The 22,954-nt window shown below is 36.1% G+C and overlaps 1 protein-coding gene across 1 annotated transcript in view; it reads left to right on the top strand.

Moving 5' to 3' along the window:
• The window catches only part of LOC132027306 (phospholipid-transporting ATPase ABCA3-like), a 130,178-nt gene that overhangs the window by 70,461 nt on the left and 36,763 nt on the right, over nucleotides 1–22,954 (top strand). The window contains exons 17-24 of the mRNA XM_059416058.1: nucleotides 1,096–1,194; nucleotides 1,743–1,899; nucleotides 2,911–3,211; nucleotides 9,011–9,260; nucleotides 10,200–10,408; nucleotides 13,565–13,777; nucleotides 17,845–18,015; nucleotides 20,218–20,396. Coding sequence (XP_059272041.1) covers nucleotides 1,096–1,194; nucleotides 1,743–1,899; nucleotides 2,911–3,211; nucleotides 9,011–9,260; nucleotides 10,200–10,408; nucleotides 13,565–13,777; nucleotides 17,845–18,015; nucleotides 20,218–20,396 — 1,579 coding nt within the window. The remainder of the gene's footprint in view (nucleotides 1–1,095; nucleotides 1,195–1,742; nucleotides 1,900–2,910; nucleotides 3,212–9,010; nucleotides 9,261–10,199; nucleotides 10,409–13,564; nucleotides 13,778–17,844; nucleotides 18,016–20,217; nucleotides 20,397–22,954) is intronic.

The raw sequence follows: 22,954 nt of genomic DNA, 5'->3' as shown, positions 1-22,954 counted from the left end.
CTATAGTTGTGGATTGTAAGGCCTCATACAGTTTAATTTTGTCATATATTGTATAAAGCCAAAGGAAACAAAAATAAATAAATATGCCAAAATATTAGTGTATTAATTAATTAATTAATTAGTGTATTAGTGTAGATATCTACGAGGCATGATATTGTGATATTTATATTTTTGTACATTCATTTCTAAATTTTATAAGATGCACAAATTAACTTCTTAACTAAAATCAAAGAAAAAGAGAGAAAATGTGTGAATCCTGATTGAAAAGCCAAGCATTGGGAATGAAGAAAATGGGCTTAAAACATGTGAAGCACTGTCATGTGGGTAGATTATACCTGTTCTATATAATTAATGGTGTAAGTTTAGAACTAATGTGCAAAACTAAATAGAATTAAGTGGAAAATAATTTAAGTTTGAATATGGAAGAAATTTTGGTCTTCCAAAAGAGGGAATTTTGAATTCCTCCAACATTGAGAGTGTGCATACATAGTTTACATGGTCCTCACTGAAAAATATATTTGATGGTTTTGAGACCTAGAGGTTTTTGGAAAAGGTCATGTTATAAATGTGAAGTATGTAAATTCTTCCCAGGGAAACTATTATTTAAACATCTTGATGTCTCTACTCTGCATCTGGCTCAAATTCCATGGTTTTTCTTGACTATTGAATCACTTGATTCTGTCTATGCCTCCCATTTCTACTGCACCTTCTCCATTGTCTATGTGAGTGGCTTTTTTCTCCTGTTAATTTGAATAATCTTTTTAAAAACTTACTGAATAATAAGAACCATAGCATTTATATGTGTGTGATAATTCACATGAGCTAGCTAGAGTTATTAGCATATAGAGTCTCTCGGTAGTTGATTAGAAGACCAAAATTATGTGTTTTCAAGAACTAGGGTGAGAAACAATGCACAAGAGCAGTTTACTTGTTTCTGTATTAAGAACCGAAGTGAAGAATGAGCTACACTGCCCCCGCTGCTGAAGGGGAATCAGTTCAGAATAATATGAAAATCTTCTGATTTGGTACTAACTTTTATTCCTCCCCTTCTCACTTTCCCTTCCCCTTATTTTTTTTTTTCTATTCATATTCTAGCTTTGAAGCTCTATTTACTGATCTGGAAAAGAGACAATATGACTTAGGCATTGCTAGCTTTGGTGCCTCTATTACTACCATGGAAGAAGTCTTTTTTAGGTGAGCAAGGGATGCATAGGGAAAATAAAAACCCTTGGGGAGAAAGAACCACATCTTGGTCCCTTTTTTAAACTCCCCAAACTCACAGTCACACATTAGACATTTAAGAGGTGTGGAGAGGTAAGAGAACTGACGTGATTTTTTTTTTTTTTAATGGTAATAACCCTGGAAAAAAACACCACTATCATTTTTTAAAAATAACAAGTATTTTGGTTTATCCGAAGTATGATTTAGATGTTAATCTTTAACTCGAATCAGTTCTACTTAATGAAACATTCAATAGCTTTGCCCTAATTTTCTACAGACTTAAACACTCTTTAATACCTTACTATGGTCTGCCTTACTATGGTCTGCCAGCAGTCCTGTGACTGGTGTTTGGGAACCACTTCTCTACCAGAGTGGCCTCCATATAATGCCCCTGCCAAGTCAGTAAGCAAACCCAGAGCCTTCTGAGTTGAATGTTGTTAACTCACATTCTCTAATCAAGATATTATGAGGGTAGAGTTGAAATTAAATGATTTGTGCTATTTTTTTTTTTTTTAATGTAGAGTCAGTAATCTGGAAGATTCACAAACAGGTATCCAAGCTACCCAAACTCCACCTCCCTCTGTGATGAGTGAAGTCTCAGTTAAGAACCAGAATTGGAGTATGCCAAGCAATTTTTCTACCATGAATGAAATCCCTGCTGTTATGTTTAATACTGGGGTAAGGGCCTTTGCTAAGAAACCTGATGTATATTTACTTGATTAGGGCACAGGAAGTACATTTTTGTTTACTATTTGAACAAAGGTACTGTGGAGTTTTGAACCACTGCGCCCTCCGGACAGGGAGCAGTCTGTACCATATAACCTAATTAATTTCCCAACACAGAAGCAGTGAAGTCTAGGCAAAAATCTCAGCTCTCACTCTCACCATTGCTATTCCTCAGGGTTTTTTGTTTTTGTTTTTTTTTAATGTCTTAGAATTCTTTTTTTTTTTTTTTTTTTCCAAATTGCTAACCCAGAAATTTGGTAGTTCACTGAAGCTGGAGTGAACTGGAAAGAGCATGATTTTTGGTAATCAAACATGCCCAATATTATAAGTTTTTGCAATGGGAATTGATAATGCATAAGGTGTCTTTCCCTAATGAGTGCAGTCCTCAGCACAGGAAGTCCCTATGAGTTGCCTAGCATTTCTTTTCTTCCCCTTCTAATTAGTTCTTCATCCTATAAAGAAGCCTGGTTTTCTCTAGTGTTAGGAGTCTGGGGAAAATCATCCTGTTGCGATTTCAGGTGTGTTATATGAAAAGGCAGACTTAAACACTCTTTAATACCTTACAACAGAGGTCACCAAACTTAACATAAGGGAATAATAGATATGTAAAGTGGGGGTGGCTACATGGTCTCTCTTGCAATCCCTCTATCCTGTCCTTGTAGCACAAAAACAACCATAGACAACACAGAAATGAATGGGTATAGGAAATGGTGTTCCAGGAAACTTGATTTACATAAACAGGTCATGGTTTTTTGACTCCTGCCATATAAGGAAAAGACTGATCATACTCTTATGTAATATCATACTGTGCTTAGATTCTATTCTCAGTATTTATTTAGATAAATTTTATATGTCTTGTACATAAAATTCCAGAGTGTTCATTCATCTTAACGAATTTGATCATGAATGATCTGTTTGTGTCCATGAATATTGTAATATTATGTTTCTTTCTTCCTTCTTTAGTATTCCCTCTGTCACCAGCAGTTCCGTGCCCTGTTCATAAAAAGGGCAATGTTCAGTTGGCGGAATTGGAAACTGATTTTGCTACAGATCCTGGCACTTCTAGGTTCCTTTACTTTTCTCTCAAAGGCTGATAAGTTTTTACATAATAATGATGAAAAGCCCAGACAAATGGATTTGGATCAATATGGTCGAACAATTGTGCCTTTTTCTGTTTCTGGGAATTCTAATTTGACCCTGATTTTCCTAAAACATCTTAGGAGTATGCTAGAGTCTCACAAACACACGCTTAAGGAAGTACAAGGTAAGACTCATTAGGTATAAAAGACTGCTGCTTTTAGATGAAGATCTGGTTGTATGATTTGCAAAGAAGGTCAGATGTTTATTAGCTCAGTATAAATACTCAATGTGATAGCTCCTCTGAATACATTTATTTTTAAGATAGTAATAATAAAAATTTACATTTACTGAGCATTTGTTTTTGGCAAGAACCCAGCTAAGTATTTTACCTGTATATCATTTAATCTGAGCAATCACCCCGATTTAGTAGGTATTTTTATTACGGACACCAGTTAAATGAGGAGCACTGACATTTAAGGAAACTCAGAAATTTGCACTAAATCAGATATGTAGTAAATACAGAGACTTGAATTTAACCTGTTCTACCTGATGTCTGCATATCACTCACTGCCTCACATTACCTCTCTGATCATAAAGTCTATTCTCTTTCAAGTCATCATTTCCTCCTAGATACCATATATATATATATATATATATTATATATATATATATACCATATATATATATTCTTTTTAACTGCCACCTGATGAACAGTGTTCTTCTGAGTTAGCAAACAGCATGCATTACTGGCAAACCTGTGTGGTTCTTTTTTTCCTCTCATTAAGGTTCTATTGTGAAAATACATTTTAGAAATTATTGTTCCTTATAATACTGATTCTACAACCTACAGGTAATAGATTGGCTGACTACAAGTAATTGTCCCTATTATTCTCCACTATAAATAGTAAGTAAGCATTTGTTAACCAGGGTCAAACAAAAGGACAGAGGATAAAGGATAAAATCATTATTTTTTTAAATATTACAGTATACTGCTTATTTTAAAAAGTGAAATGACTAACTGAATATGTTTGTTATATTGATAATGAGACTAAGTGCAATAGAATAATACAGTAGCCACACTGATATCCATTTTCAATTGTTATTGTTTCATTCATTAGCTAGAAATTATCTAGACATAGGCAGATAATACTTAGGCTTAACCAATCTTACTTTGTTTTAAGAAGCTTACATGTAATTTTCTTTTTTTGTTTTTAAAGATTTTATTTATTTATTTGACAGACAGAGATCACAAGTAGGCAGAGAGGCAGACAGAGAGAGAGAGAGAGGGAAGAAGGCTCCCTGCAGGGCAGAGAGCCTGATGTGGGTCTCGATCCCAGGACCCTGAGATCATGACCTGAGCCAAAGGCAGCAGCTTAACCCACTGAATCACCCAGGTGCCCTACATGTACTTTTCTAAGTTGTGCCCTCATTATCTTAGTTACAGAACCTTGCATAACTGAATTCTACTAATTTTATATGGTTTCTATTCCCACCTGCATGCCTTTTTTAACTGAATTTTTTAGGATAAAGATAGAGCAAGAAATCCTTTATAACTTGCTCTCTCTTTTCCCCAAACTATAAGAAAATGTTTTGGGGGCACAGTGGGTTGAGCATCCACACTTGGTTTCGGCTCAGATTGTGATCTCATGGTTGTGTGGGGCTCCATACTCAGAGTGGAGTCTGCTTGAGATTCTCTTCCCTTCTCCCTCTGCCCCCCCAAATAAATAAGTCTTAAAAAAGAATGCTTATTAATGGGAAAATAGATTTCTAGATAATATCTCATCTGTAGCTTTCTTCTCACATAGTACATGCATTAACACTGGGGAAATCACTGCTAACTCTTTAAGCAGAGCCATAAAATAAGTGGGTTTGTGCTTTAGAAAGGATATGAGCTTATAATAACTGAAAATGCCATCTGCCCTCCCAAACAGAAGTTTACATTTCCTCTTCATCCTCAATTTAGATGAATGCCTCTTTTTTGGAATTTATCTCACTGAATTACAGTAGCACTTCCTTCATGCATCTCTCAAACTAATTATGGAGAGGCCACAACTTCTTTTATATCTCTAGATCCCAGTTCCTGGCTCACAATGAGTGTATATTTAAATAGTCTTATCCAGTAGACCAATTCCTCCTGCTTTTTTCTTGTTTTCTAAAGTTGCTTAGTTCCTTTGTTTTTCCATTTCAATTTTAGAATAAGCTTGTCTATAAATACAAAACATTTTTGTTAGAATTTTGATAGGATTTTATTGAATCTGTATATCAATTTGGGGAGAAATGACATCTTTACTATGAACACAATCCATGTTCAATCCATGAACACAACTGATTTATTTAGAATTCCATTAATTAAGAACTTCTTTCTTTCATCAATGCTGTGTACTTTTCATCACACATGTCTTGTACATGTTTTGCTAAATTTACACCCAAGTATTTCTTGAGTAAATATAAATGGCATTGTGTTCTTAATTTTGGCGTCCATATGGTTGGCTATTCTAATGCATAGAAAATAATTGATTTTTATATCTTTATTTTGTAACTTGCAACTTTGATGAACTCACATATTAGTTTAAAAATGTTTTGTGTGAATTTCTTTGGATTTTCTACATAAACAGTCATCTCACCTGCAAATAAAAGCATTTCACCTCTTCTTTTATTATCTGTATGCCTTTATTCCCTATTTATGCTTTATTGCACTGGGTTGAACCTCCAGCACAGTACTAAATCAGGGTGGTGAGAATGGGCATTTTTTCCTTGTTTTCAGTTTAGGGGGGAAAGTATGCAGTCTTTCATCAAAAGTATAATCTTAGCTGTAGAGATTTTTTAGATGTTCTGTATAAAAGTGTGGAAGATTAGCTCTATAACCTTTTTTTCCACAGCTTTCTCACGAATGATTACTAAGTTTTGTCAAAATTTTTTGTATAAATTTATATGATTATTAATGATTTTTCTACTTCAGCCTGAAGTGAATATGGTGAATAACACTGGCTGAGTTTTAAATATTGAGATAGCCTTGAATCCCTGGAATAGACCCCACTTGACCATAGTTGTAATTCTTTCTATATATTAATGAATTTTATTTGCTAATATTTTGTTAAGGGGTGTTACATTATTTATGTGAAAGATATCAGTCTTTAATTTTCCTTTCTCTTGATATTGTCTTTTATGATTTTTCTATCAGAGTAATACTAACTTGATAAAATGAATTCAGAAATGTTCCCTCGTCCTGTATTTTCTGAAAGATATTATATAAATGTTGATTCTTCCTTAAATATTCTGTAGAATTCTCCAGTGAAAACATCTAGACCCAATTGCTTCTCAGCCTTTTGGCTAAGATCAAGTGAAAACATCTGGATCTGGAGATTCCTTTGGGAGGAATTTTTAATTTATGAGTTAAATTTCCTTAAGAATTACAATTATTCAAATGACGTATATTGAGAGAGCTGTTGTAGTTTGTGTGTTTTGAGAAAGTGTTCTATTTCATCTAAATTGTCAAATTATGTTTGTAGAGTTGTTCACAGTATTCCTTTGTTACGGTTTTGATGTCTTCAGTATCTGTAGTGATTTCCCCTAAGTCATTTTTAATATTGGTAAATTATGTTTTATCTTTGTTTCCCATTCTCTTTCTCACTGTGCTTTTAGCTGAGCATTTTTTTTTTTAAAGAATGTATTTATTTACCTGACAGAGAGAGACACAGTGAGAGAGGGAACACAAGCAGGGGGAGTGGGAGAAGGAGAAGCAGGCTTCCCATGGAGCAGGAAGCCTGATGTGGGGCTCAATCCCAGGACTCTGGGATCATGACCTGAGCTGAAGGCAAGACACTTAAAGACTGAGCCACCCAAGCACCCCTTAGCTGAGTATTTACTTTATTTTTTATTTTTTACTAACATATAACGTATTATTTGTTTCAGGTGTACAGGTCTGTGATTCATCAGTCTCAAACAATTCACAGCAATCACCACAGCACATACCTTCCCCAGTGTCCATCACCCAGCCACCCCATCCCTCCCATCCCCCTCCATTCCAGGAACCCTCAATTTGAGATTAAGAGTCTCTCTCTCTCTCTCTCTTTAAGATTTTATTTATTTATTTGAGAGAGAGAGTGAGAGAGAGCATGAGAGGGTAGAAGATCAGAGGGAGAAGCAGACTCCCCATGGAGCCAGCAGCCTTATGCGGGACTCGATCGAAGGACTCTGGGATCATGACCTGAGCTGAAGGCAGTCACTTACCAACTGAGCCACCCAGGAACCCTAAGAGTCTCTTATACGTTGTCTCCCTCTCTTGTTTCATTTTTCCCTCCCTTCCCTATGATCCTCTGTATTTCTCAAACTTCTCATGTCAATGAGATTATATGATAATTGTCTTTCTCTGATTGACTTATTTTGTTTAGCATAATATCCTTTAGTTTCATCGACGCCATAGCAAATGGCCAGATTTTGGGGGGAGGGGGTTGATGGCTGCATAATATTTCATTTTATACACACACACACACATACACACATACATACCACATCTTTATCCATTCATCTGTTGATGGACATCTGGTCTCTTTCCATATTTTGGCTATTGTGAACATTGCTGCTATGAACATTGGGGTGCACATGCCCCATCAAGTCACTACATTTGTATCTTTAGGGTAAATACCCAGTAGTGCTATTGATGGGTCATAGGGTAGCTCTATTTTCAACTATTTGAGGAGCCTCCATACTGTTTTCTGGAGTGGCTATACTAGCTTGCATTCCCACCAATAGTGTAGGAGGGTTCCCCTTTCTCTGTGTCCTGGCCAACACCTATCTTTTCCTGACCTGTTAATTTTACCCATTCTGACTGGTGGGAGGTGGTATCTCACTAGTGGAGTATTTTCTAATTAACCTGTCTTCCCGTTTCCTGTCTACTCTTCATTTGTGTCCAACCTCCCATTTCTTAATCATAATTGATGTTTATATTTTTCAATTCTAACATAAATATTTGATATTTTCTATGGACTCCAGTTCTCTGAAGTATTCTGTCTCTTATATCTAGTTTATATGTAGATCTATTTCTATAATCTGTGCTTTTTCTTGGTTCTGTTTTTTGGTATACCTAGTAATTTTTTAATTGAATGCCAGATGTATGTATGAAAATTATGTAGACTGTACTTGAGATCATCTTCTCCAGAGGAAGCTTAATTTAACTCCTAAAAGGCACTGAGTTTAAGGGAAGATCTAAATCCAATTAGGGATTTAAGTGCCTTGAGACTGGGTTGAAATTTTTATATGAACTGACCTATATCTTACTCACTCTTACAGTATAGCCACTGAAAGCTTGAGGATTTACCAGTGCATTCCATCACTTATAAATCTAAAATGCCTTAAAGAAAAATAGGGTTTGGAATGTTTGGCTCAATTCAGTGCATTTCAGTCCTTCTAAGGGCTTATCCCCCAAATGATCAACATTTGCTTTTTTAGATATCTCTTTCAAAGAGGTGATTTCTTATTTATTTAATCCAGCTTTTTAAGTTTTCGTGGTTTTATTTTCTGCTTTAAGCAATAAGATCTATAAGTAGAAATACTTACGGATGTTTTTAAGGTATATTAGGAGAGCCTGGGTGGTTCAGTCAGTTATGCATCTACCTTTGGCTCAGGTCATGATCCCAGGGTCCTTGGCCGGGAGCCTGCTTCTCCCTCCTCCCCATTCATGCTCTCTCTCTCATAAGTAAAAAAAAAAAAAAATCTTTTAAAACAAAAGATAGATACGTTAAGAAAATCTATACCATGTTGCCTGTGTTTTCTCAGTGAAGTAGCAATCTAGGTCATAGACTAGGAAATGAGAGAGCTTGGAATTTAATGATAAAATGTTTGAAGAGAATAACAAATGTTTGAAATAATCAAAAGAAACTTGAAAGGGATGAGAACAAAGTAAAATTATTTGTTCCTTTTCCCAACATATATTGTAGATGATTTCTTCCTGGGTAACCTGACCAATGTTATTTCCTCATCTTAGGTGACCTACTGAAATACTTAATGGAAAATGAAGATTGTATTCACTTGTGCATTGTCGCATTTTCCATTGAGGTGAAGACAAACAAAATAATTCTTACTGGTCTTTTCAACAATCAGGCATATCATTCACCATCTCTGACCCTGGCAATATTAGACAATATTCTTCTCATGACAATTGCTGGCTCTAATGCTTCCATAACCGTCTTCAATAAACCTCAGCCACACTTTAAGGATAAAAAACAAAGTGGAACGTAAGTTATTCTTTTTATTAAAATTTGCTATTTCTTTTTTCTTTTTGGTATATTATATTATATTATTTCTGTCTGATTTATTTCATTTAAGCATAATGCCCTTGAGGTCCATTTGTGTTGTTGCAAATGGCAAGATCTTATTTTTAAGGCTAAGTAATATTTCATTGTGTGTGTGTGTGTGTGTGTGTGTGTGTGTATCTCACATATTCTTTTTTTTTCCTTTTTTATTTCTTTTCAGTGTTCCAGAATTCATTGTATATGCACCACACCCAGTGCTCCGTGCAATACATGCCCTCCTTAATACCCACCACCAGGCTCACCCAACCCCCCACCCCCCTCCAAAACCCTCAGTTTTTTCTCAGTGTCCACAGTCTCTCTCATGGTTCATCTCCCCCTCCAATTTCCCCCAAATCCCTTCTCCCCTCCATTTCCCCATGTCCTCCGTGTTATTCCTTATGCTCCACAAGTAAGTGAAACCATATGATAATTGACTCTCTATACTTGACTTATTTTACTCAGCATAATCTCTTCCAGTCCCGCCCATGTTGATACAAAAGTTGGGTATTCATCCTTTCTGATGGAGGCTAATACTCCATAGTATATGTGGACCATATCTTCTTTATTTATTAAAGATTTATTTATTTATTTGAGGGAGTGAGAGAGAGCAAGAACAGAAGCAAGGGGGAGGGTCAAGGGAGAGGGAGAAACAGACTCTCCTTGGGATCAAGGCTAGATCCCAAGACGCCAGGATCATGACCTGAGCCAAAGGCAGATGCTTAGCCAACTGAGCCACCCAGGTACCCCTACAATTTGATATTTTAAATGTATCTCTCCTATCTTACATGATTACATTTACATGATTAAAAATAGCTATTGGTAGAAATTTATGTTTTCTGCTATATTGATTTCCTGATATATCTACTTTTTTCCCTTCTGTAGATTATCGGATGGAGTCCAGGTGGCCTTATATATACACTTTGGCATGGCTCTTTTAATCAGTGGCTTTTCTCTCCTGACAGTGACTGAACGAGTCACTAAAGCAAAGCACATCCAACTTTTGAGTGGGGTTTCTGTCCCTGTGTACTGGCTTTCTGCTCTACTGTGGGATTTCATCATCTTCTTCATTACCTGCTGCTTACTACTTGTAAGTGTTAGATACAGTTTGTTCAGGGTTCATTTTCCTTCCGTACCCCCCAGAAAATTCCTGTTTTCTAATTATGTAACTCAAACTGGGGAAATAGGGCCTTCAAAGAGGTGATAAAATTAAAATGAAGTAGCTAGGGTATGCCCTAATCCATTCTGACTGGTATGCTTTTTAAGAAGAAGATATTTGAACATACAAAAAGACACAAGGAGTGCACATGCACATAGTGAAGACCATGTGGGGACACAGCCAAAAGGTGGACATTTGCAAGCCAAGGAAAGAAACCTTAGAAAAACCAACCCTAAGAGAAGATGGCGGCAGGATAGGAGGATGCTAGGCTCATCTACTCCCAAGAACACAACTGGATAACTATCAAATAATTCTAAATACTCCAAAAATCAACCTGAAGACTGACAGAACAAACTCCACAACTAAAGGGAGAGAAGAGTCACATGATAGAAGGTAGGAAGTGTGGAGATCGGTTTAGGGGAGAAATAGATCACTGATGCTATGAAGGGGAGGGAGCTGTGGTCACAAAGAAGAGTGAGAGAGAGTAGAGCATAAGGGAATGCACAAGGCAAACATTTTCCTAAAGCCATGGCTGGGAAAATGAGAGGGTACAATTTTGGTGAGTTCTTGCAACCATCAGGGCTTAAAGCCTGGAGTTTTAGAAGTCAGCATGTTTGGCTAGTATAGAGCCATGAAGGCACTATGCCGCTCCTGGAACATAGAAACAATGATCTGAAAAACACCTGACACATGGTGGGGGGAGATAATTTGCTCTTCTCAGAGTGCTTCCCTGAGAGGTAACTTTAACAGAAATATCTCTCTGGGAGACAAAGGAACTGGCTGGTACTATTTAACCCCCCTGCCCCTCATCATAAATACACAACCACCTTCAGGAAGCATTGCAACACCTACACAAGCATGCTGCCTAATTTGCTTACAATAAGTCCCAGTGCTGTGGTGAGACTGCCCTTCCCAGTCAAGCATATATCAGTCCCAGTGCCATGGACCCTTTCCCCAGAAGACGAGCAGAAATCCCTGACCATACCACATCTCTCAACCAGAGTTCTGCTGGGCTTCAATTCTAGTGGAAGTCATATCAGGTTTCATATAATAAGCAGACTAAAGTACACCTGGAATTTAAGAAACAAAACAGAGGACCATAGGGGAAGAGAGGGGAAAAAATGAAATAAGACAAGACAAGAAGGAGAGATGAGCCATAAGAGACTCTTAATTTCAGGAAATAAACTGAGGGTTGCTGGACAGGAGAAGGAAGGGGGGATGGGGTAATTGGGCTATGGACACTGGGGAGAGCATGTGTTATAATGAGCACTGGGTATTATATAAGACTGATGAATCACAGACCTGTACCCCTGAAACAAATAATGCATTATATATTAATTAATTGAATTTAAATTAAATAAATAATTTTTTAAAATGCAGGCCTATGCTATCATTGCATTTTATTAAATTACATATCTGTGTAACTGAAAATATTATAATATGTATTGTGTCTATCCATTAGGTAAACAATCCATACATGTGAAGTTTTTATTTTTATTTTTTTTTTATTAAAAGATTCTATTCATTTGAGAGATTGAGAAAGAGAAAGAGCTCTCTGCTGAGCAGGGAGCCTGATGTGGATCCCTATCCCAGGACCCCAGGATCATGACCTGAGCTGAAGGCAGACACTTAACCAACTGAGCCACCCAGGTGCTCCTGTGTGAAATTGTTTTAAAAAGTTGAATAGCAGGACAAAGAGTTTGTATTTTAAATAAATTGTGACCACTATAAAGTAAATTTTAAAAAATTAAAAAACAATTACTAATACCATAAAAAATAAAGCATAATCATAAAGATACTTACTGGGCTTATGAATAGAATGGAAGACATCAGGGAGACCCTTTACCACAGAAATAGTAAAAAAGAGTTAAATATGAACCCATCAGAAATGAAGAATGCAATAACTGAGATTAGAAACAGGTTTCATGTAATGAATAGTTAGGCTGGAAGAAGCAGAGGAATGAATTAGTGATATAGAAGACAAAATAATGGAAAATAATGAAGCTGTACAAAAGAGAGAAAAAAAGAATTATGGAACATGAAAATAGACTTAGGTAACTCAGTGACTCCATCAAACATTATAACATCTGTTTTAAGAGTCCCAGAAGAAGAAGAGAGAGAAAAGGGGGCAGGAAACTTATGTGAGAAAATAATAGCTGAAAATTTCCCTTACCCAGGGAAGCAAACAGACAGCCAAATCCAGGAGGCACACAGAACTCCCATCAAGATCAACAAAAGCAGGCCAATAAGATGTTTTGTAATTAAATTTTCAAAATAAAGTGATAAGAAAAAAATCTCAAAAATGCAAGACAAAAGAAGTCCTTAACATACAAGGGAAAACTCATAAGGTTAGCGGATCAGATCACGGCAAGCCAGAAGAAAGTGGCATGATAAATTCAACATCCTGAATGGGAAAAATCTGCAGCCAAGAATAGTCTGTCCAGCAAGGCTACCATTCAGAATAGAAAAAAACATAGTTTCCCAGACAAGCAAAAACTAAAGAAATTTGTGACCACTAAACCAGTTCTGCAAGAAACATTAAAGAGGATTCTTTGAGTGGAAAGAAAAGACCAAAAAATGACAAAGGCAAGAAAGGACCAGAGAAAATCTCCAAAAACGACCAAATAATAAAATAGCAGTAAATATGTATCTGTCAATATGTGACAGGAGTGGGGAGTAGTGTAGGGAGTAAAAGACTTGGTTCAAAAGTATGATAGGTAAGGTATAACCAGAGATTAAAATATCTTTAGCAAAATAGGCTCTCTCTTTATGGGAAAAATGAGAGTTAGCCTTACTGGGGGAAACTATACTGATTTGTTAATTAAAAAACCATTCTGGGTAGAAAAAAATAAAGGGAATTATGGTGGTTCTGCTCATTGGACTATCCTCTGGTGAAGTACAGGTAGGAGTATCTTACTTCATGCTCCTAGTTTGAAGTATTTTTTAGAGGTTAATTCATTTAATTGACAAATACTTCCATGCTAACTAGCAATAAGACTTGCTATCTCCTCTATAAACATTCTGGCCTGCATTATTTTTGACTTGGGCCTTCACCTTGCCTTTATCTCTATGCACTCTGTGTTTCAGGGAGCATTCAAATTCTGCCAGTTGGATATTTACATCACAGATTACCGTTTTCTGGACACAATGCTCATCTTCATGCTATATGGCTGGTCTGCCATTCCCCTTACATACCTGCTGAGCTTCTTGTTTACTAGAAGTACTTCTGCCTACATCAAACTTGTCCTATTCAACTACCTTTCGGGCATTTTCAGTCTCCTCATAGACGTCACACTTCAATTTGGTAAGGGGTAAGGGCTTCACAAAGTTTCTCTTTACACAGAAGGCAGCAGTAAATAAATAAGTAGATAGGGACTAAGGACATGAGTAGACAATTAAGTTCTATGTTTGGGACAAACCTGTACTTGATGTAAGTCATAAAATTATTTCTGAGTGCCTATCATATTCTGGGTGCTGTGTTAGAGCTGGGATCTTCATGCTGAATGTGACCTATATCTCTAACAACTCCATCTCCTTTACCACATAACTTCACCACCTCCAGTAACTCCACCACATGACTTAAGGAATCTGTTTTGCAACAGATATGGGAAATTTTAGGAACATTTATCCTGAGATTCATTTGCCAGCAAGGGAGAGTGAAGGAAAAAAAAGCAGCTTTCTTTTTAAAAGAGCTGGTCTCAGAAAGAATAAATTCTTCTCAAATATATGAGGCCATTGTTATCTTTAAAGGTGTTCCGTCTTGATGATACGGCAGTTTGTAGTGAGGTGAAGAGAGGGACGTGTGGAGGGAAATCTTGAGTTCTCAGGAGAGGCTGACAGTTTTGTTTTTTGGAAGAAAAGGTTTTATGGTGTGGCTTTTCTTCCCTAATTCAAAGAAAAGGAACAAGTTTGTGAACACCCTAACCAGATTTTCCAGGAAGAAAATCTCTATATGCATCTGACATAGACATAATTACTTAAGCCCATTTTTTCCTACCTTTCAGGATTGGTTTCTACAGTATTCATGAATTTGTATTTCCTTCTTTTCTTTAATTTTAGATTTGGGAAGATCATCACGGTGCTGTAAGTGGAGTTGGTGTTTCCCCCTCTAAGGTGCCTTTCAATAGGCCTCAGCACTTTTTCACATCCTCCCTTTGTTGCTCCACAATCACTGGCTCTTGCCTTGTTCCCTTGGCCCTTCACTGGTCACAAAAGAATAGCTTGTAATTTCCTTTGAGAATGAATATTAATGAATATTATAAGACTTAAGCTTATGCATAGCTGATGAAAAAACTTGTTAACAGATATGACTTAGCACTCGTTCTCACAAAAGGGTACCCAAATGATGGAAAGCAGATGTTTGTATATTGTTGCACACTTGTCAAAAGAGTGCTACTTCATGATGTGAGGAAGACTCATTTGAAAGCATTTGAGTCTGTGAGCCCTAATCTAAAAGGAAATGATCACTTAAGGGGCTAAAGAGAAATAGTTGTTTCAGAGTAAGACTAGGAATAAATTACTGTTTTAGAAGGTTTTTGAAAGAGTGTTTTAGGACTATGCTGCAAAGAGTAATGCAAAATAGGATGAGAACAAAATGGAAGCCAGTATATTTGGCAATTAGAAAATCAAAGGAGACTTCCATTTTTAAGCAGCAGAACAAATGTTATGATACTATGATACAAAAATAATGAACTGAGAAGAAAGTATGGAATTGGCAGAGGCCAACAATAAAATGAAAACAAATGTCCCCAAAGGTAAGCAAGCATCAAAGATAGCTTTGACTTGTGGTTATTGACAGTATCTGTTGACCTTCATTTTCCATTTTATAAGTTGTGTGGAACTTTGAAGTCAGAATAAAGAACATAAAGGTATAACAAAGATTTAATATCTTCTATTAAAATTAGAATTTCAAAAGGCTATGTCCTCATTATAAGGAAGAACAAAACTAACACCACAATAGGACACAGAAAGGAAATTTGTAAAGATTGATTTGGCACTGAAATGAAGAATAATAATTTCCCTTTGGAATTTTTAAACACATGCAACTATTCATACTGGCTTGTGTCCTAAAATCAGAGAACCAACGTAAGCTGAAAAACATAACCTGATCATTTATTTTAAGTAATCTTGGTTGGTTGTGCCCTCAGGTGAATGGCAAAGGGACACATAATTCCTTGACTTCAAAGTATTCCCATAGTTATATTTGCTGGAGAACTTAAGATCGAATAAAGGAACAAAGGAAGGAAAAGAGGAAAAAACCAAGGTCTGAAGAGCAAGTGTTAGTAGAAACCATAAATTGTAGAATCAGAATCAGACCTCCAAAAGTAAGATTTGGGATTTTTAGAATGATATAAAATATGTATGCCTAAAATATTTAAATTGTAACAGAGTCTTAGGAATATGAGCAAATAATAGAATATAAATGATAGAACATATAACAAATAATAGAACATGTATCATATATGTTATATATGCATACAAATATGTGTTTAAATTATTAATATGTATAATATGTGTATTTCATAAATTGTAAAAGAGTGTCTCAGGAATATATGTATATAGTATATATATAACATATATCATGGAATATATAATAAATAATAGAAATATATACATTTATGCATATGCTATATATGTACATGTATGTTTTATATATGTATTACACACACACACACACAGAGAACAAGTAGATTTGGAAAAGATCCAAAAAGAATCCTGAGAAATGTTAAGATTTAATAATAATTTAAATTAAGAACTCAATGGATAGAAGTGACACCATATAGATGGGTATTGTTTTTTTATCCATTCCGTCACCCTATGTCTTTTGATTGGAGCATTTAGCCCATTTACATTGAAACTAATTACTGAAAGATATGTATTCATTGCCATTTTATTACTTGCTTTGTGGTTGTTTCTGAAGTTTTCCCCTGATCTTTTCTTGTCTTTCATGTTTTGTTTATTTTCTTTAGTGATATATTTAGAGTTCTTTTCTTCATTGTTTACAAATTTATTTGTGGTTTTCGACTTGTGGTTACCATTAGGTTTGTATATGACAAGTTCTGCATATAGCAGTCTATATTAAGTCGATGGTCATGTAAGTTTGAACCCATACTTTTCTCCTCTCCGTTTTATGTGTATGTGTTATATTTTATATTTTTTGTGAAATTAAATACAATTAAAATTTAGTTCCACGGCTACAATGGGCACATTTCAAGTGCTCAGTAGCCAGTTGTGTGTATTGGTACAGCTATAGAGCTATTCCGTATTCATAAAAAGATAGTGCTGGTATATATTGTGCCATTTTTGGTATATGTTTAATTGGCTAATATCCTGGAATTTTCAATCTGGATCAATTACTTGACACTAGACACAGTCACCATGGGTTGGACACTTAAGTTTTGCTCTTGGCCATCTCTCTTTGCCCAAAGTGTCTTATATGAAATTTCTGTTTAGACTAGATTTTATCTTCTTTGTAAATACTGAATTCATAAAAAAATAAAAATAAAAAAAATACTGAATTCATGATCAAGATTCTATAATGTCAATTCATAAATTAAGCATGTTTATATTATCAGGAATTTAGTCTCTAATAATTGTTCATATTAAATACATTCTTGAACAATTATCACATGATCTCCCTGATATGAGGGAGAGGCAACGTGGGGGGCTTAGGGGTTAGGAAAGGAATAAATGAAACAAGATGGGATTGGGAGGAAGACAAGCCATAAGAGACTCTTAGTCTCACAAAACAAACTGAGGGTTGTCGGTGGGGAGGGGGAAAAGGGAGAGGTTGGTTGGGTTATGGACATTGGGGAAGATATGTGCTATGGTAAGTGCTGTGAAGTGTAAACCTGGTGATTCACAGACCTGTACCCCTGGGGCTAATAATATATTATATGTTAATAAAAAAAATTTTTAAAAATACATTCTTGAGACAGATAGTAATTATCTATCAGCTGGTTCCTTGAAGATTTTTCTACTCTCAAACATGTCATAATTTCCCTAATTGCTCCCTGCTATTGAATTATAGGGTTTATCTCCAACTTCTACTTTATTGCCTTTCTTGATCGATTAGGATTAGATATAAAAAATAGTAGTGGTTTCCTATCCATATCAGGTGTCAGGAAGTCTTATCACATGGACACCCACTTCACCAAAGAGACTTTTCAGAACTCTGCAGTATCAACACAAAATGTGTCACTGGGTATCAATTGGAACAACTTATTGGGAAGTAATTAGTGTTCTTCAAATATAATAATCTGTTGTTGTTTTTTTAATTCCCTGAGCTTGCTTTGACCATCCTTGGTGGATTTGTTGTCCTGGAGAAAGTTAATTTCCTATAACGAAATCTAATCTTATCATCTTTTTTAGAAGTTCAACATAAGATGTCAAAAACCACCAGAGCCTTCATACTTAATTCATTACTGCTCTTTCCCAATTACAACCTTGCAAAGTGTATCAGTGACTATTTTACTTTCCATCTGATAAAGAAATGGTGCTCTGGAAATAAGCCTCCTATCTACCTTAATTGTAGTAAAGAAAGTAAGTATTATTAACCTTAAACATAAAATTGCCAGTAATTTTTCCAGCAAAAATGGGTTAACAGAATTGCAATACAGGATAAGCAAGTTAGAGCAAATCATAGGCAAGTCTCACAAGCATTGTTTTAGAGAGGAGTATTATTCAGGAAGAGAGAGGAAGCTGGGACAGACACTTGGAAAAAGAAAAAAAAAAGTCCATTGGAGAGAAGCAAGAGTTTAGGGTGATGACTTTCTAGTTGGCTGAGTTGCAGGAGTAGTCAGTTTCTCATAGGAGATACAGTGTACATTTTTGTTGTTGTTGGGTCCTGTCATGGATGATTCTTTTCTATTGAAGAGTCTTCTTTTGGATCTATAATTGACAATTCTTCTTGTCATTAACAAGTCTTAGGGTGTGAGAATTCCCCCTGCTGGCCTCCCCACTCCACTTTAGAGAAGCTTCCCTTTATTAATCTTCACAGTATTCTTGGCATCCCAAAGTCTAAGAAATTAGTCTCAGGCTTAACCCATGAGACATGTGGGGAATCAGACCTTATTTCAAAGGAGGGAGTCAGGACCCATGTTCAATACATAGGGTCGTTTTGCAAGACTAGGGGGGAAACCTTTGGAAATTAATAAAACCTCAGAAGCAAAGCCAAGGTAAGTTTAAAGTAGTCATCAGATATAAAAAGAGCTACTAATAATCATCTAGTAACTACATACATTATTTTAAATTGCCACAGCTTCAAGTTCTCAGTTTTTACACTCATTTCAAGGAAGAGGACTGTGTGCCCTCTGCCACTCAGCTTTTATGGTCCAGAACTGGGATTCACTGTTTATGTTCCTTCATTGCATAAAGCATTTCATCTTTGGAAAAGAACCTCCAGGGGAAGAATTTGTATTATATTTACTTTTCCTATTTTCCACCACCTTCACCACTCATAATCACCCACACTTACCTGCCCACAACTTATTTGAAGGAATGGATGAAATCCATTCTCCAGTGTTTAATATAGTATCTGCATGTAGAGGAATTCAACTGTTTATCGGTTTTTGTTTTTGTTTTTGTTTTTTAATTGTTGTTGTTGTCATTTTAGATAAATAGGTAAAGTTCAGGATGTGATAATTTGGGTGATAAAGAGATGTACAGTAAAGAAAAAGTACAGCAAAGAAAAAAAAAACAAAGAAAAGTAAGAGAAAGGCAAACAGTACTGCAGATTTTTTGAAAAGGGTAAACATTCATGTTAACTCTAGAAATCCTCATGGTAGTGCTGTATCATTTAGTAGGTAATTTTGAAAATACCTTACTTTGGTGAGAGTGGGCAGAGTGAGAAGGAATACTTAGTAAGCCAGATCTTACCTAGAACTGTAGTCAATGACCTCAAGAGGGAAGCTCAGTGTTCAGAACTATAAATTGTATGATAATAAATTTTAGGGGATGAAGTGAGGTAGAAAGAAATGGAAGAGAAACATTTCAGGTAAAATATAGTTACATGGAAAGTTAGATATTATTGAGTCTCCATAGGAGCAGGGAATATTTTGCACAATGTAGAAGTGTTCCAGTTTCTCTATATCCTCTCCAACAATTGTTATTTTTCCATTTTTTAAAAATTATATAGCCTTTCTAATAGGTATGAAGTTGTATCGGATTATTGTTTCAATTTGCATATCTCTAATGTTACCAGTGATGATGAGCATCTTTTTGTTACCTGTTATCCATTCATGTATTTTTTTCATAGAAATTCAAGTATATAGTTTTCTTGTAACAGAAATTCTATGTCTTTTATCCAACTTTCTTCTCAAAGCTCAAGAAATATCACTAATGGTCATTTTTACCTTTTAAAGCAAAGTGTTATCTTTTATACGAGTATTTGTGCTTTAATACTTTCTTCTAATTATTAACTTAAGATTTCAGATGTCTGAAAGGATTTGGGGCTTATTTTTTATAGCATCCAATAATAAGCATATCAGTAAATATATTAATATATGCTTACTTGATTATTATATATTATATTCATGAAATTAACCTTCAAAATTCATTGTTGAAAAGTTATTTGGGTAGTAGGATAACCACTTTTCACACTCCAAATAGTTTACTTGTCCCAATTAGCCCAATACTTCATTCCATCTTTTACTTCTTCTTTATTGTTTTTTAGTCCTTGTTTATGGTGTATTAAGATCGCTCTCTTTCAATCCACCTTCCCCCCCCCACCCCCACCATTTTCAGGAACTGCAAAGAACATTTATTCTTTGGAAGAGAAAATGATTGGAAAGTACATGATTATAATGAGTATCACAGGCTATATTTGCCTTCTCTTCATTTTCTTTTTGGACACTACTTTGTGGAAGATAAGAACATTTTTCAATCAATATATTTACTTTGGTATCTATAAGACATTCAGGAAGGTGAGTAATTATGCATGAGCCTTAACTCCAAGCAGAATCTTTATAAAAAAAAAAAAAAAAAAAAGTGGGGGGGAGGGTGCTTGGGTGGCCCAGTTGGTTAAGCCTCTGCCTTTGGCTCAGGTCATGATCTCAGAGTCCTGGTTCAAGCCCCACATCGGGCTTCCTGCTAGTGGAGAGTCTGTTTCTCACTCTCCCTTTGCCTCTCCCCGGTTTGTACTCACATCTGTCTTGCTCACTGTCTCTCAAATAAATAAATCTTAAAAAAAAAAAAAAAAGAAAGAAAGAAAGAAAAGAAAGAATAACTCCAAGCAACTGGAACATTAAACCTAAAAATCATGTATACCTATACATGACTATTTCAGTTACTGGTAAAAGAAAAATCAGTGTTCACAGAAATGTATTCTTTTTTTAAAAATTTATTTATTTGTTTGAGAAAGAGTGTGTGTGAGTTGGGGATGTGGGGGCAGAGAGAGAATCCTGAAGCACACTCCCTGCTGAGCTCAGAGTGCAGAGCCCAGCAGGGGACTGGCTTGGTCCTAGGAGTCTGAGATCATGACCTGAGCTGAAACCAAGAGTGGCTGCTTAACTGACTGAGCCACACAGGTGCCCCAGAAACATATTTTCTTAAATAAAATCTGATGAGTTCTAGAACATAAGTGAGGTTCGGTGGGGTGAGTTCCGGAGCCGATGACTAGGAAAGAATTCTTGAGACATCTTTGGTGCAAAATGGTGGTTTATTAAAGGGGACAGGACTCCTGGGCAGGTGGAGATGCTGCTGCCCTGGGTTGTGAGGGAGGGCAGGCTAAGTACCCCGTGGTTGGGGGAAGGTGAGGGAAAGGGAGGTTTCAACAGAGCTTTCATATGCTAAAGAGGACCTCCGAGGTGCCGAGGTGCCGGGATCAATGCTGTCTTTTGGCAAGCCATTAACAGCAAGATAGTTGGGAGATTCCTATCTTGCAGGATTGGAATCTCTGCAAGTCAACTATTTGTTTCTCCTTTAAGGTGGTCAGCGGTACCTTAGAATTGTTACACATATTACTGAGGGGAGCAGGTGGAGAGGGAGTGCAAGATGCCAGCTTTTGCTTTGTCCTCAGCCAGCCTTCTGCTCCCTCATCAAAATCCACTGAGGTTTAGCTTACCTACAATAAAATGCATTTGTTTTTATTGATAATTTCAAAGAACCAAATTTTTCTTTACTAATTTTCTTTTTTATTGCTTTCTCTTTCATTGATATTTTTGAGCTTTATTTAAAATTTTTTCTTCCTGCTGCTTGCTTTTGGGTTACTTCTTCCTACCTTCCTTATGAGAAGAATGAAACTACAGGTTTTAGGTCTTTCTTCTGTAATAACATAAACATTTAAAGCAAAACATTTCCCTGCAAATAGTCTTCTAACTCTATCCTGAAAAAAATTTGATTACTTCTATTTTCATTATCATTCAAATGTTTAAGTATTTTTAAATTTAAATTTTTTTAATTTTTTATAAATGTATGATGTATTTTTAGCCCCAGGGGTACAGGTCTGTGAATTGCCAGGTTTACACACTTCACAGCACTCAACGTAGCACATACCTTCCCCAATGTCCATAACCACATCACCCTCTCCTGAATCCCTCCCAACCCCCCAACCCCTGGCAACCCTCAGTTTGTTTTGTGAGATTAAGAGTCACTTATGGTTTGTCTCCCTCCCAATCCCATCTTGTTTCATTTATTCTTTTCCTAGCCTCCAAACCCCCCACGTTGCATCTCTGCTTCCTCATATCAAGGAGATCATATGATAGTTGTGTTTCTCTGATTGACTTATTTCACTAAGCATAATACCCTCTAGTTCCATACACGTCATCACAAATGGCAAGATTTCATTTCTTTTGATGGCTGCATAGTATTCCATTGTATATATATACACCACTTCTTCTTTATCCATTCATCTGTTGATGGACATCTAGGTTCCTTCCATAGTTTGGCTATTGTGGACATTGCTGCTATAAACATTCGGGTGCACGTGCCCCTTCGGATCACTACATTTGTATCTTTAGGGTAAATACCCAGTAGTTCAATTCCTGGGTCATAGGGTAGCTCTAGTTTCAACTTTTTGAGGAACATCCATGCTGTTTTCCAGAGTGGCTGCACCAGCGTACATTCCCACCAACAGTGTAGGAGACTTTGCCTTTCTCTGCATTCTCGCCCGCATCTGTCATTTCCTGACTTGTTAATTTTAGCCATCCTGACTGGCATGAGGTGGTATCTCATTGTGGTTTTGATTTGTATTTCCCTGATGCCGAGTGATATGGAGCACTTTTTCATGTATCTGTTGGCCATCTGGATGTCTTCTTTGCAGAAATGTCTGTTCATGTCCTCTGCCCATTTCTTGATTGGATTATTTGTTCTTTGGGTGTTGAGTTTGCTAAGTTCTTTATAGATTTTGGACACCAGCCCTTTATCTGATATGACATTTGCAAATATCTTCTCCCATTCTGTCAGTTGTCGTTTGGTTTTGTTAACTGTTTGCTTTGCTGTGCAAAAGCTTTTGATCTTGATGAAATCCCAATAGTTCATTGTG

This window comes from Mustela nigripes, chromosome 11 (genome assembly GCF_022355385.1).
Source record: "Mustela nigripes isolate SB6536 chromosome 11, MUSNIG.SB6536, whole genome shotgun sequence".
Classification (NCBI taxonomy): Eukaryota; Metazoa; Chordata; class Mammalia; order Carnivora; family Mustelidae; genus Mustela; species Mustela nigripes.
This window is presented reverse-complemented; position numbering and strand designations above follow the sequence as displayed.